This window comes from Lutjanus erythropterus, chromosome 6 (assembly GCF_056507025.1).
Source record: "Lutjanus erythropterus isolate fLutEry1 chromosome 6, fLutEry1.hap2, whole genome shotgun sequence".
In the NCBI taxonomy this organism is placed as follows: Eukaryota; Metazoa; Chordata; class Actinopteri; order Lutjaniformes; family Lutjanidae; genus Lutjanus; species Lutjanus erythropterus.
Genome location: NC_139322.1, coordinates 27,202,900 through 27,218,332, shown reverse-complemented (window position 1 = coordinate 27,218,332; position 15,433 = coordinate 27,202,900). Strand labels below are relative to the sequence as shown.

The 15,433-nt window shown below is 40.3% G+C and overlaps 1 protein-coding gene across 6 annotated transcripts in view; it reads right to left on the bottom strand.

Annotated features, from left to right (window-relative positions):
* kazna (kazrin, periplakin interacting protein a) overlaps positions 1–15,433 on the bottom strand; it is a 253,476-nt gene that overhangs the window by 1,001 nt on the left and 237,042 nt on the right. For 5 of the 6 annotated variants that reach the window (XM_084721454.1, XM_084721453.1, XM_084721456.1 and 2 more), the window contains 8 exons: positions 15,214–15,350; positions 14,705–14,828; positions 5,556–5,761; positions 5,267–5,385; positions 3,508–3,739; positions 2,440–2,541; positions 1,571–1,737; positions 841–982 (listed from right to left, as the gene is read on the bottom strand). In XM_084721454.1, coding sequence (XP_084577580.1) covers positions 841–982; positions 1,571–1,737; positions 2,440–2,541; positions 3,508–3,739; positions 5,267–5,385; positions 5,556–5,761; positions 14,705–14,828; positions 15,214–15,350 — 1,229 coding nt within the window. The remainder of the gene's footprint in view (positions 1–840; positions 983–1,570; positions 1,738–2,439; positions 2,542–3,507; positions 3,740–5,266; positions 5,386–5,555; positions 5,762–14,704; positions 14,829–15,213; positions 15,351–15,433) is intronic. The other variant, XM_084721455.1, reaches the window with a different exon arrangement.

The following is a 15,433-nucleotide window of genomic DNA, read 5'->3' as shown; positions in this document are numbered from 1 at the left end:
TCCCCCTGTTTACTCTCATGGGAGAATACTGTCTGTCTCCCCTTTTCTGCCGACATGGAACAAGTTCCAGTCTGGTCTAGTGCACCTAATTTTGATTTTCTCTAAACTTTGAAGTGTGAGCCATTATGACATTATGGCTTCTACTTTTTACTTCCACTGTGCAACGTGCAATGCCCTCTGTTGTTGTTGCATCCTTGAAAACAGTGTTTCTGTTTGAAACTGGTGGAAACACGGGCTGGTTTGTAAGATCAGTGGTTTTAAACTTTCATCACATTTTTGGAAGCTGGAACAACAAGAGTAGAAATAAGAGTTGGCTGTTCTGATTGATTGTAATTTGCTGTGATCTTAGTTTGATCATAGATTGACTATGAATACTTTTTTTTTCAAACCTATAAATTTTACAAAAACTAAGAGGGAATTCCTTAAGACATAATCCTGTTAAATTCAGGGTCCCCAGTCTAATTTGCTTCTATCATCGGGTCCTTGACATTGAAATTTTGGGAACCCCTGTGTTAGATAAAACGGGAGCAAGGATCAGAGCTAATTTAGTTGAAAAAGTTGTGTGGTGTCATTTAAGCATCTTTCCCCCATTTATCAGCCTAGTTGTGGTTTTTGTTTTGTATTATTGTATTCAGCCTGCAGCCATACAGGATGTTTTGTCTGTACTGTTATTGTTGTACACCTGCTGTACTGTGTGATGTTTTGTAATGTGTCAGCACCATGAGCTAAGATTACATAGTAAAAGTGATTGTGCCTGATTCTGATTCTTACATCACAACAGAGGCTGAAATTGCAAGAAATGACTCATAATAGTTTCCAGTATAGTAACTTTTTCCCCACCTTCACAGCCCTCCTTCTCAGCGAGCCTTCATCATCAGTGTGTCGGCCAGTGGAGCTGGGCGGTCTGCCCAGGGAGTTCTGGCGAAGGAGGGTTGGTGGCGTTGCCAGGCCCAGACGCTCATAGTCCTGCTTGGCATCCGCGCTGTAGGGAACATGGGAAAGGGCAGAGTGTTTAGGACAGCTGCAAAGACAATAGAGTCCCCAAGACAGACTGTAGTTCCATTTATTGTAGCCATTAGAGATTCCCTAACCTGAGAGACAGGATCTCCGATAATATATGCTGTATTTGTATGTAAGGATTACACAAATGTGTAGTAGTTGCATTTCCACCACAGGGAACAGGGTCTAAATTAAGTTGCAGGGACATTATTTTATCCCCTAAAATATCCCTGCTTGAACTTTCAACAAGTACATTTGTGATCAGTCGAGTACTCGCAGCAGATTGTTTCAGCCACCATTTTTAAAAATCTGCACCCGCATTGTGCAGTAGCAGAAGAAAGAACAACAAAATTCAGGCCTCACTGATCTGTAACTTTATATGGCATCAGTGTTGTTGTGTAGGCAGACACAAAAATTTCATATATGAGCAGAATAATTTCCCTAATCTTCGCAGTGGTAATACAGACAACAATGACCTGAAGGAAGCTTTTAGTTCCTAAAAAGTAGTTCCTGGGACTAAAAGCACCAAAAACATTGATTTAAAAAAAAAAAAAAGGTTTATGTCCCTCACCTGGCTGAGCCAGTTAGGGTGTTCATCTCCTCAACAAGGTGTCGGCGAACCATGTGCTTGCTGTTGGGGATCCCCAGTGCTGTTGCCATGGTGTCAGTGTTAAAACTGGGGTCAAGCACCATGACGGCACCATGAACTCCACTATTAAGAAGATTTTCAGCAAACTCCTGTACAGGTGGATGGGGAGACGGCCAAAGAGTGACTTCATTCGTAATATGAAATCTAAAATCCTCTGATGTAATACTGTGGCCATTACTGGCTAAACAAAAGGACACTGATATCAACAGTCTCTCAAAAAGTATATCAAATTAGTTCATTTGTTCAAAGACCATATTGATTTATTAGTTGATGTCAGCGTAAATTCACGCTCTGTGAGGATATTAACAGGATGTCAGTCCAGACGGCCTTATCTCTACACACCCTGAATGTGGCCTCATAATGGAGACGTGTGTTCTAAGCCAGGACAGTAGATGGTGTTCACAGGGAGTCATGTTGCATCATAGAGGCTGTAATCTGAAAAGCTTTGTAATCAACTAGTAGCAGCTTAGAGGTACAATAACAGAGGCCTTCTATCACTCTGTGGAGATAGGGAGCGCTGAGTAATCACAGGTGCCTCGATTACCCACAATGCCACGTGATAGTGTTCCTATTATGCTCAATACATTAGTATCTCTTGATTAATAATATTTAATTAAGATTTTTGCTTTGCTGCAACAACTGCAGGGCAACTTTTGCTTGGCAATTTGTCAGCTTCAGTGTTTGTTTCAAGACGTGAGTTTAAAAAAAGATAATATACTGCTTACATAGTGAGTGTTTTATATGTGTTCATTTTTAAAGGTGCATTCTGTTTCTCTCTATTCTGTTCCCACCTTCAGGTCAATGTCTTTGATCCATTTGATGACCCGATGAGAGGTCCATACCAGTGGATCCACATTCTGGTGCTCACACTGTATCCTGCGAGCCTGCAGTGCCTGGAAATCATTTTAAACAAACACGTTAAACAGCTGATAGGTTCTATTGACCCTTCCTAAGTTCTGCCCCTTTTTTCTCTGTGCTCCAACAGCAGTTACGCAAATTTGGTACCCAGTGCAACCTTTCTCCTTTCCTGTTTCCTGTACTCTAAATTGTTTTTCCCAGGAGAGTGAAGTCATGGCCAGCCCTACCCTACTTGTGCTGGGTAGGTTTGGGTATGAGGAGTGAGACTGGGTAGGGTTAGGGGATGAATATCAGGGTAAACCAATCAGAGTACAGGAGATCGAGCCTTTTCCATCCCTGGAAAAGAAAATATCACTTCCTGTACTAGATATGCTATGTGCCAGGCCCATCTATGTTGAAAAGAAAACCACATTTTGAAGAAGGGTAAAAGATGTTGCTGGTGGACCTGTAAAACTGAAAAAATTAGTTTGTCATCGGCACAGGTTACCATGGTTACACATCTCCAAACAGCACGGAGGCTCACAGGAAGTGACGTGATACGAGCTGTGCTGCAGAAAAGATACATAACATTGTTTATTTAGACCAAAGTATGTTGAACGATAGTACACATTTGGGTATGTAGTGCATAGTATTTGGTTATGGTTTGCTCTCTAGCTAACTAATCTATATCAATCATTAACTAGTTAGTTAGCTTACATTTTTCTAACATTAGCTAACTTAAGAACTTAAAATATGCAATGTACCTCTCGTGAGTTTATGATTTCTCTGTCTACCTTTTATATGGCTTAAGGTGATCTCTTCCTCACTGCAACCAAAACAACCACTAAGCTTTATGAAAATTAATGTGTGAAGACACCATAAATATGCAAATGAGCGCATTATGTCATCTGATGGCTTTAGAGAATTTTGGAGCTAGTGCTAGCTACCTTCATTATAAAGGAGTTGGCAAGACTGACACAAGCATATTCACTGTTATCTTCTGTTTGTGGATTCTTACTTACCTCCTTGTCAAAATTGAGTAGGTGCAACAGTTCGATGCCCAGCAGTAAGCTGACCTGGTGGAACTTCTTGGTGATGTTGAGGTGACGTTCAAGGTCGCGACGTGTCAGGGAATTCAGCATGCGCCCGTCAACCAAGTGGTTGTGGAAGGCCTGGGAGTACTGAGGCAAGCCCACGTCACTTAACCAGGCCTTGGCCACCCAGTGGTGGTCCATATCTGCAGCCTTAGACAACCTGCAGACAAACAGTGCAAAAGTTTCTTGAAGGGTCACTTTTTTTCTCATTTACTCTTTGTGGTTGGTCCAGACTTAAATATGTCAATAGCTATTTAAATGAATTGCCATGAAATTTTGTGCAGACATTTATGGTCCCCAGAGGAATAATCCTACCGACTTTTCCTTGAACCAAAGTCGGGGCATCTTCTACGGGAGTCTGATAGTAAAATTAATGTCTATGAGTTGTGGAGTCTTAGAATATTTCACCCTGAGCTTTATGAAAATTATGATTGAAAACAATTTCATGATTACTAAATAATCAAGACGATTATCATTAGATCAAGAGAACTAATAATGAAAATAATAATAGTATTTATACTGTTTATAATGAAAACAATAATAATACTATTTGCAGCCCTAAAAATATATTTGAAAAACTGAAATCTGAATGTCTTTCCAGAAAACAGTATCTCTGCGGGATGCTCTACAGAACTTGCTTTCAACAATTTTCAAAGGGACTTTTTCTTTGGTAAAAACTAGTTCCAAAGATTACTCTGAAGTCTGTGGATTATCCAGAAAGGCACTTTGCTGTTGAATTTTTCAAATGTAATTTTCCAATGCTTTGAACTGAACATTTCAAAACCTGGGCACGTATAACCTGAACTACAGCACTTGCTTTGCCAAATACAACGAGGGGTACATGAGAAAATATGATTGTTTTGTTTTGATTTGGGTGAATTGATCCTTTAAACTAGGACTGGGCTATATATGGATATAATATCAACATCATAATATGAGACTAGATGTCATCGTAGATTCTGGATATTGTGATATTTCATAAGTGTTGTATTATCCTGGTTTTAAGGGCTGCTTTGCAGTAAAGTGATGTAATTTTCTGAACTCACCAGACTTTTCAATCTGTTCTGCTATTTGCTTTGACCCACTTAGGAATTACATCCACGTTACTGATGATATTGTTGCATAATGAGGGTATTTGATCTAATATAATGTGACCAAATACCTCAATATTGATTTTACCCAACCCTGCTGTTGGGTTGTTTCATCCAAGATCACCATATGTTTACACTATTTGAGAATTAACAGTTTTTTTTAAAATAGAAAATGTATATATTGAGATATTTATCATAGCCTAAAAATATCAAGATATTTATAAGCCATATTGCTCAATCCTGCTTTAACCTATGTTATTTAATATTGTTGTTCATAAAAGCATGGACATACAGTGGACAGATAACCATCATATTGGTGGCTGGAAGACTTTTCAGTTTAACTGACCTATGTATCATTAATCTGTAGGACACTTTCAAAGCAGTTGTAACGACAATGAAACTGCTGCATTTACTGGAACTTTCTGTCTAAAACATTCATCTCTCTTTTTAAAGTAAATATTATGACTCCTGGGAATGACAGGGAAAGATGATCCCACACATTATAAATGCTGTGACTGTAAATCACCAACAGATGGCCCTGTTGCACCACCACATTATGTTAGTTTGTACAAGAATCCTGTGTTTCCATTTCTCACCCTCTACCATTCTCAGCCTCTCTGTAATCCTCGATGGCCAGGCGGAGTTTCCGGCGATGCATTAAGCTGCTCACACCTAAACCCAGCTCCAGGTCTTCATCTGTTAGTCCAAGTAAAACCTGCAAAGTGTCAGAGCAGCCTGATACAGTTTACTGCAGCTAAAATCACACAGTGTAAATGTCCTAAAAAAAAAAACAGACAGGTGGGATTAAAACAGTGGATTAAACACTGACAGGGCTGGTAATCTACATTTGACTCCACCTGCATCATGTTAGTGCTTTCATCCTACCTTCCCACTCTTCACATTTTCTGAGCAGGTGCGGATGTACATGGGCATCGCCATGACAACCTCCAGCCAGGCCTGCACAGTGCCCGCCCTCCACTGGGACATGGGTGTGGTCCTGGCCAGCTCCACCTGCTGGAGGCGGTCCAGCTGGTCCTCCCCATCTGACAGGCTGAGGCTGTGGCGGGTGGGGCTGGAGAGGCTGTCCGAGTCTGAGTGGGTGGGGTGGGGAGTGGAGGAGGAGGGAGGGGGTGGGAGACATGTGGGTGATGTAGTTGAGGATGTGAGTGAAGGTAGAGGTGGTAGTGGGTATAGTGGTCAATGACAAAACAAAGTGTTACTTCAGACATACTGCAACATTATAAAAATTTAGTTTAACATAAATTCAGCCAAGTAGCGGGATATATAACAGGATGGTGAGTAATTTCTCCAAATAAACACGCTTTTAACAACATCTTAAGCTTTTGGCTGCATGACAACGATGCATTTGCCAGTGACACTGCAAACAAAGTTGCATCTTTTATAAACAAGCTCCTCAGTTAAGAAGTCCATTAAATGGACGGTTGAATTAACATGACTCATCTGTCTAAATCAGCCTCCAGCAACAGCTCGATGATCACAGAAAGCCTCATATTTGAAAGCATTACGATCACATGAAGTCTGCCTCACGTTATCAGGATTTGCTGTGGCCAAGCTCTGCCTTGAAATTGCAGCTTGTCCTTTGAATGCTCCTGAAATGATTCCCGTGCAGTCTTATATTGCTTACCTGTTATGGTACTAAGCTGGGCCAAATGTTTCCTGTTTTCTCAAGATTTCAATGTTGGAAGGAAATCAGGCCAAGAGAATATTAAATACTGGCCAACAGCACAGTTCACCTTGTTTAACTTAGAGTCATTTCTCTGTCTTTACCAGCAGGTGGCAACACAGCACCAGTTTAGGGTTCAACAGATGGTAAAGCATTATGTATCACTTTTAATATTTAACATATTATCATTGTTCTGATTGCTCACAGCATATGCAGTGGTGGGAAGTAACTAAGTACATTTACTTAACTACTGTAAATAAGTGCAATTTTGATAAAAGATGAAGATTTAAACACGCTTTTAAAATACAACACAATATTACAGATTAAACTAGTGCAGCCTTGTTTTCTGGTGTTCATGTTTTCTATTAAGTACAGCTCAGAATTGATTATAGGTGGATGATTCGCTTGTCCTGGTGTTTCCCAGCCTTTTGGGCTTCGGAACCTTTGAAGCAAAGCAAAGTAAGTGTTGTACTATTAACTATCCAGGGGTGTTTTAAGTATCTAAGACTGACAAATCACAAGATTAGGTAATAATATCCAAAAATACTCAAGGAGTGCTTCTGCATAATGAGTACATTTCATTTTGACACCTTTGGTAGATTTTTTTGATAGTGCTATCACTTAGTATTTTTAAACTAAGGGTCTTAACACAATCCTTCCACAACTGTCAACGAGACATAGTCAGTGCATATACAGTATGTATCCAGCAAAAAAAAAAAAAAAAAACTTTGAAAAATCATTAAGATTGCTAGAATAGGACAGAGCAGAATAATGTCAAGGTCAGTGGTGGAAAATAACTAAGTACATTTACTCAAGTACTGTGCTTAAGCACAATTCTGAGGTACATCTGGTTTATCCCGCTTTAATAATTTGTACTTTCCAATACATTTCAGAGGAAAATATTGTTTTTCCTGCCACAAAATGTATTTTACATCATACAAAATTAAGTCTGTAGTCAGAGTCCAATTTCAGATGTCTGCAATTTTTTAACAGCTCCACCAAATAGTGACTTTTTCCTCTAAAATTTTGACATGAACTAATTTCACTAAATGATCAAATGATTCTATATATCACCAAAAATCAAACATTAGAGAAAAAGTCCCAAAACTGATGACAGATTTGTGTATCAAAACAGTTTTTTTCTCCATTCAGCTCCCAATACCCTCAGATTGATCTGGTGTCCCTGAATATAAGACAGAATGTAAAACAGTTCAAGACAAACATTGATACTTCAGTATTAATAATCTAATGTCATACACAATAATGTATCAGTTTGAGTTAGTTAATTTTTTCATGCACGACTAACGGAGTATTTTTACATTGCTGTATTGGTACTTTTACTTAAAGGTCCAGTGTGTGAGATTTAAAGGGATCTATTGGCAGAAAGGGAATATAATATTCATAAGTATGTTTCCATTTGGGTATAATAACATGACAATAAGAATCACTGTGTTTTCATTACCTTAGAATGAGCCGTTTATACCTGCAGAGGGCAGGAAGAGTCCTCTTCCATGGAGGCCACCATGTTGCACTGCCATGTTTCTACAGTAGCCCAGAACGGACAAACCAAACAGTTGCTCTAGATACAACCTTTTGCATTTTTTCTGATTTTTTTGCACGCTTGGAAGGGGAGGATGAATCTTACACACTGGTCCTTTAAGTAAAGGATCTGAATTCTTCTTCCACCACTGAACATATACACATTGAGGTGTTGTTTGGTTTTTATCTTTTTTTTTCACTGATAAATTGTCCTGCCAGTGCAGCTGCTTTCCCCTATTTGATATCAAAAATGATATACCTCAAAGTCACTGTCTTCTTTAATACTTCGTGAAAACCTCAACATCAACACAAATACTGGACTTGTCGTGATGCACTCTTTGGAATATAGCAGTACTCTATGGCTCACTTAGTGACTGTACATGAGCTTTAGCCATCAAGGCTAAAACTGGAAGCTAATTCAAGTAGGACAAAGATTCTGTGGCTGTGGTTTGTTCAAATGTTTGTCCTACTTGATGGACCTTTTACTGGCCAAAAACATAGATTTTGTATTGTTATTTCAGTGGTAAAATAAAGATAAAAATGTGATTATTCTCTCTATCTGAATCATTCAGCATAAACTCTTGCCTGTGTCCTAAAAACAGACCAAAAATCAGCAGGTTCTTTGGTTCCTCTGTTCTTCTGCCTCTTTGTGCGTCCTTGTTCTCAGCAAAGGGAAACCCTGCTACTTTCTGGCAGGCTTTACTGTACCGCTGTGTGTTTACTCAAAAGAGATTCTTTGTTGAATGATTGTAGGGACCAAATAAACAGATTCGTATTAAACTCAACTTTGGCAATTCATCTCAAGCTGGATACTTTTATGTGCCCTTCTAAGAGCAATGTATAAACTGAAGGTGCACTTCTAAGTGCCCCTCTGAGAGCAATTCATATTAAGCTGTATAAATCTGCTCTTTGGACAGCAATGCACTCCTGTCCAGATGCAAGGTCTGTTTTTCACTGTGAAGAGAGTCCTAACAAAGACATGTTACGCTAAGAACTGCAGAATTGACTGTCTGACATCTAGTTGAAGGCCAAACAGTTGGAGACTGAACTCTCTGTGGCCTGAGACTTAGGTCCTCTGGCTGGGCTGACCCTCTTATATGCCTTTTTGAAACCCACTGAAAGCGGAGAGGGTCAGAAGGACATTTACTTGCTATGTGGTTGTATTACTGTGAAGAGTTGTATGTCCTTTATGTGAGGCCATGAGTGTTTTGTAAACACTGTGACGGATCGTTAATCCTTTTGTATGGACAGAATAGCGGTATGTACACTTCACATAAGATGTACGAGACTGTTTTGCTTAAGGAATCAATTGTTAAATGTGACCTTCAGTAGCTGGTGTAATGGATGTTGTCACATTACACCAGCCATTAATGTTATCACAACAATGCTGCAGTGCGTCTGTGGAGGAGGTAGTACTGTGTACCAAGATGCACAATACATTTGTTAGAAACTGGACATTTTCCAGATTTTGCAATAAAAGTTTGATCAAGTTTTGGATCAAGAGTCCAGATGGACACAAAAATTTATAGAATATAAATGATTAAACCCAGTGTTGCTGACCAGTGCTGTACCTGAGACACTGCATCTAGTAGCTAGAGAGTGAAGAGCCTTGAAGGAATAAATCCATATGTCGGGAAAGACGCTTGCTCACTTTCATGCTAAGAGATGAAAAGATCAATATGTCTCATGTCTGTATGACAAATATGATGCTACAGACAGTCTGCTCCCAGTCTTTGTGCTAAGCTGTTAAAATTTAGTTAAATGTAGTTAAAATAATAGTTTTAAAGTTTGGGAAATATGCCTATTTACTTTATTGCTGCAAATGAGATAAGAAGATTGATACCTCTCTCATATCTGCATAAATATGTTTCCAATCTATGCTAAGCTAAGCTAACTGGCTGCTGACTCAAGATTTGAATTAGGAGTGCATCTATGTTCCAATGGTCCCAAGTTCCCAAGGTACCATGCCTCCTGGGTCCGATGTTCCCAAGGTCCTATTTCCTTAGGTCCAATGCTCTGTGGGTCCTTTGTTTCTAAGGTCCTATGTTCCCTGGGTCTTATGTTTCCAAAGTGCTATGTTCCCTGTGTTCCTTGGGTCCTATGGTCCCAATGTCCTATGTTGTCAGGGTTCTAACTTCCCAAGGTCCTATTATCCTAATGTCCTATGCTCCCAGGGTCTTATGCTCCCAGGCTTGCATGTTCCCGGGCACTGATGTTCTCAGGGTCATGTATTGTCAGACACCTATGTTCCCTGGGTCTTATGTTCCCAAGGTCATATGTTCCCTGTGTCCCGTGTTCTGTGTCCCATAGTTCTTAAATCCTACGTTGTCAGTGTCCCAAGTCCCCAAGGTCCTTTGCTTCAAGAGTCCTATATACCCAGCATCATATGCTCCCAGACTCCCACGTTGCCAGACACCTATGCTCCTAGGGTCATGAGTTCCTAGTCTCCAAAGTTACAAGGATCCTATGTTATATGTTAACCCCTACCTCTAACACATAATGTGCTATATAGTGAAGGAAAACATAGGATCTTGGAAACAGAGAACCCTGCGAAAGTACATATTTAGAACTGGGGGACACAGGAATGATCTCTTCATATTTAGCTTATAGACATTGAAAGTGGTCTCAACAAGAAAACGTATAAGTGTATTTCCCAAAAAGAACACTATTCCTTTAACTGCTAAATTCAACCCGTCACAGTCGTTATTATTTGGTAAATGTGAGTCTATCTGAAGTGTCATAGAAAGTTCAAGGAAGAGACTTCAGGTTAGGAGGATGTTGTAAATAGATAAGATCAATAATCAAGAAAGAACACTTGCTTTTGCCCCCAAAGAGAATTTCTATATGTATGTATTGATATACACTGTAGTGCTCAAACGTTGTCAGATGGTTTCATCAGAATTAGATTCAACTTGAAGAAGTGCGTAATTCCAGGGTCATTTTGTGATGTTGTCTGAGAGTTAGAGGACATCTGCAAACACAGCTTGAAACCCAGCAGAGTTACTTTTTTAAAGCAATTGGGACTGGTGTACCTTGGTCTCACTGAGTCTGATTGAATACTTCTTGGGTCACTTCACTGTGTTGAGAGTCCAGTGGAGGTCAGACATTGAGGGGGTTGGTGTTAGAGGTCAGGGATCAAATCAAAGCAGAACATTATTGACACCATGTGCTGACACATATGAGTTCTGTTCCAGCAATCTGACATGGCTTCCTGTCCCCTCACCTCGATATTTCTGATCACTGATGTCAAAATCACAGGAGGAAGAGGAAGAAACTGCTCTTCTGTGTGAATAAGGAGTTAAAATTGAGAAGGAGAGGAAAGGAGGCCATGTGGAAGCTTTTGGGATGCAGTCCTCTCACAGATGGACTTGCAGGGCTGAGGGAGGCTAACGCATATGTTAAAAATGGCAGCCCCCCCAGCAGAAAGGGACAAATCAGGATTAGAGCCATACCACAACAAAATGAACACAAACACACACAAACATTAACACAGGGAAAGAGAGGACAGCCACATGGAAATTCAATGTTATTTATTTTATTTTAAAATAATCTTATTTTTCTCATTTAGTTCTTTTTGAGCGTAATTTTTGTTGCCATGCCTTTAAAAGTTCGCTACTTATCCACTTCTAAACATCTCAGGACCTCACAATAGAAGTCCACCACTGAGGCCTACATCTTTGACTTTAAATAAAACTCTTTAATAATAATATTAATTTTATTTCTGTAATGTTATCTCATTTACAAAAAGTAAAGTATTTGTGGAAAATAAAAACAAAAAACAGAGACCGTGGCTCAAAACATAAAAATCATACAATGTTTTTCATTTGATATGTTTTTCCCCCATCAGCGGAGGATCATAACGGTTGGTTAAATGAAAAAAATAAAATAGCCTAGTTTTTCATACATTTCATTAAAAGTTTAATGAAATAAACTGCTTGAGCTGTTGTTCTTATACATACATTTTAATACACGATGACTTATCTTTGAATTACCTTGGTGATTCACCTCTGCAAGCCCAAATGTAGGCTGAGCTAAGGGTTAAATTATTATCCCCTCACTGCTTACATGGATGCTCTTTTGACAAGCTTTAACTATGGTTAAATACAGCTCCCAATGTAATCTGTGTGACTCTATAGTGTTTCAGATGAGACCGACAAATACCCAGTGTTAGTTTAATATCAGGGAGAGAAAAGATTTCCTGGGGGTGGCGGTGCAGACTCCGGCTCAATCCAGTGAAAGGATGAAAATAATCCAATGTCAGTAGTCATTCTTTTGCTTGAAGAAATGCTATTAACCTTTGGCACAAAGTTAATTGCTTTTTTCAGCAATGCCCTGAACTCTGCATCTGAATTTTTTGGGCGAGTTCATGGGGTCGTGGGAGAAGGTATGCATTTGCTTCAGTTTGATTAGCCTGCTTAAATCTGATTTTTAACCTCCTGAGTTGGCACTCGTTATTGTTATAACAGTTCATTTAATGCCTGCTCTGAGCCCAGGCCTCTAAATTGAAGATTTTCTGGTAAAATGACCATCAGCCTGATATCTACTGTGTTAGCATAATTGATGTTTAAGCTATCACTAATTTTGTGATAATAGCTTTCTTTTTTTAGACTAACTTTTCCCAGAATAATTCTACTCCCAACAGCCTTTTTAAGTATTAATAAAACGATAGCTACAAGCTACTATAAGAGCCAACAGAGAGAAAATGGTACAAAGCCTCATGAATAAGTGGAATAATGATTTAACCATTTAAAGTGTAGTGCCGAGTTTTTCCTCTGTGACTGTTGACTTTTCTGACCTTTAATATTTCAAAATGTAATTTTGCATAAAGAGCCTTGTTGGTGCAGATTAAAATGTTCTATGTTTAGTTTGGGATGTTAAGCTCTTGAACATTTTCTGAATAACAAATCTTCATTTGAAATGGAGGAAATCATGAATAAACATCATGAAATCAGCAACTGACCTCTCTTTTTTTAAACACTCCTTGACAACATACCCAGAGACAGACATCTCTGTTTAATAGGGTTTTTGTTCAACATGCATTTGGGGACTGGGGCTATGTGCATGCATGTCACACATGTACCTTAAGCATGTACCTTCTATCTTACAGGGAAAGTTCAGGTTATTTGATGTAGGTTTGTATGAGGTATTTATCCAGAGTCAGTGTATTACCTGGAGCAGATAGAAGTCGACATGCCCCCATTTTGGAGAAGCAGAGAAGAACACCAGCACAGAAGCTAGGCAATGCACTGCTTTGGACAAAGTCAGCAACAAAAGGCATTTTAACCACTTAAAAAGGTCCACCTAAAAAAATCAATATCATTTTAAGTGTACACTGTATTTAGGATATTTTCACTGCTTTCCCTTACCATCAGACAAGCTCTTTTGTCAGGAAACTGCCGTTATATAAGCCTAACATCACTCTATCCACACCAACCAAACTCCATAGGCGAAATCAGGAACCCTACATGGGAAGTTGCTGGTGCACTGCTGCTTCCATCTGCTAGTTTGTTTATGTTGCTTTGTGACTTCAGTGTTTTAAAAGGATAATTCAGATTCACAGAAGTCACACAATTAGACAAACTAACACATCAAGGCCGCAGTAAACCAGCAGCCACTAGTTCTTTGAGATAAAATTGATAATTTTGCCTGTGGAGTTTGGTTGGTTTAGAGAGACTGATATTTGGCTTATATAATGGCAATTTTCCATCAGAAAAGGCTATCTGATTGCAAATTAAAGCGGTGAAAATATTCTAGCATACACTTTTAAGTGGCTAAAATACCTTTGGTCTCTGATCCCGTCCACAGCAGGTCATTGCTGATACTCCTCTCTGCTTCCACAAACTGGGCATGTGCTATAGCTAGACTGGCTATTGATAAATACCTCATACAACCCTAAACCAAATAATCCAAACTATCCCTTTAACAGATAGAAAATACATTTCTTACATTTCCTGTTTGGCTTCATGTTGCCATGGAACAAACTGTTCTGCATAGAAAGTTCATTCCTTCGCTCAGCAGCGTCTTTGAAGTCTCATTTGAGCAAACATCAAGGAGTGCACAGTTTTCTGGGCAGGTTGAGGGATGTGTTGTACAACCGAATTAAGAGGTGGATTTGAGGAGTCTGCATGTCGCCTACAGGAAACTGTTCTCGTCATGGCAGTGTGGAAGGAAGGAGGGGGATGGACCAGGCAGGACAATCAACAAGGAGGAGTTTAAGTTAAAAGGTAGTGAGAGGAGGAGGAGGAGGGGAGTACATGTCAAAAATAACAAAAGGCATTCAGGACAAGGAGACATTTACACGCACAAAGTGCACATCAACTGTTGTTATTTACAAGTACAGCAGTCCTTCAAGTTTCCAGTTGAGTGAAAACAAAAAGTCAAAATGTAAAGAACAATTAAAAGATCCAATAACACAGCTGTTTTTTGGAGGGCAGATACAATAGAACATATCCACATGGTCTGTTGCTGTGTCACACTGTCCACTCTATTTACAGGACTGTACATACATACAGGTGCAATTTGCTCGTTAAGGTTTACACTTCAGCGAAGCAAGACGCGCCTCCGGCTCCTGACATGGCCTCTGACCATGGACGACATGCACACACACTCTCACACACACACAAGCATGCATGCGTGTGAGACTGCACAGGCACACACACATTATTATATCTGTACACACTCATCCTCTCACACACACAATGCTGTCTTCTGATAATTTGCCACAGAGGCTCTCCAGGTGGCTCGCTCATCGGACATGTGTGCTTTTACCAGTCTGCATCTTCCTCTATGTAATAATCAGGCGTTGAAGTACCATCAAACAAACCGGGGTCGAGGGATTTGCGCTGCTTTCCCCGGGCGAAGACACGCGACAGAGAGCCCAGCCCCATCTTCTCTTTCTTCTTCTTACGCTTCGCCTCCTCCAGATCTTCTAGGGACTGGAGGAAGAAAGAGAGGAAGGGAGAGCAGAGAGGGGAGGAGGAGATGAAGAGATGGGCGAAGGAACAGAGAGCAGAGAAGTCAGTGAGAGGGTGCAGAGCGGGTGATAAAGACCAGGACAGATAGAGATCACAACACAGAGGGGAAGTGACACTTGACATGCTGCCAGGCATGCACGTATTCAACCACCACAACTGGGTTTCACGTAAATTCAAGTCACAGCTGCAGAGCGAGTACACGACAGGCTGCATGGGGCAGACATGAATTCAGCCAGAAACGATGGCGGAGGGAAAAAAACGGCAGCGGCCAAAGGAGCAGGACAGTCAGCAGTTACTACAAAGGGAGGTGATTGTTTGGGAGGGTGCGTTGGTGGGCAGCTCTTACATTGCAGAGGGAGTGAGTCCGATGGCGTGGCGAGTTGATGTCGCTGGGTGTGGACGACCGGTCTCCCTCCACTGCCGAGGCGTCAGAGATGATGGAGGGCTGACGCGAGTGGCATGGGCTCACCCGCACGGCAGCCACTAAAACGGGGCGAGAGGGAGAAGAGAACAGTCTTGTTTTCTTTGGGGTGTGTTTGGGCAGCGACAGTAGTGAACAGGGACAG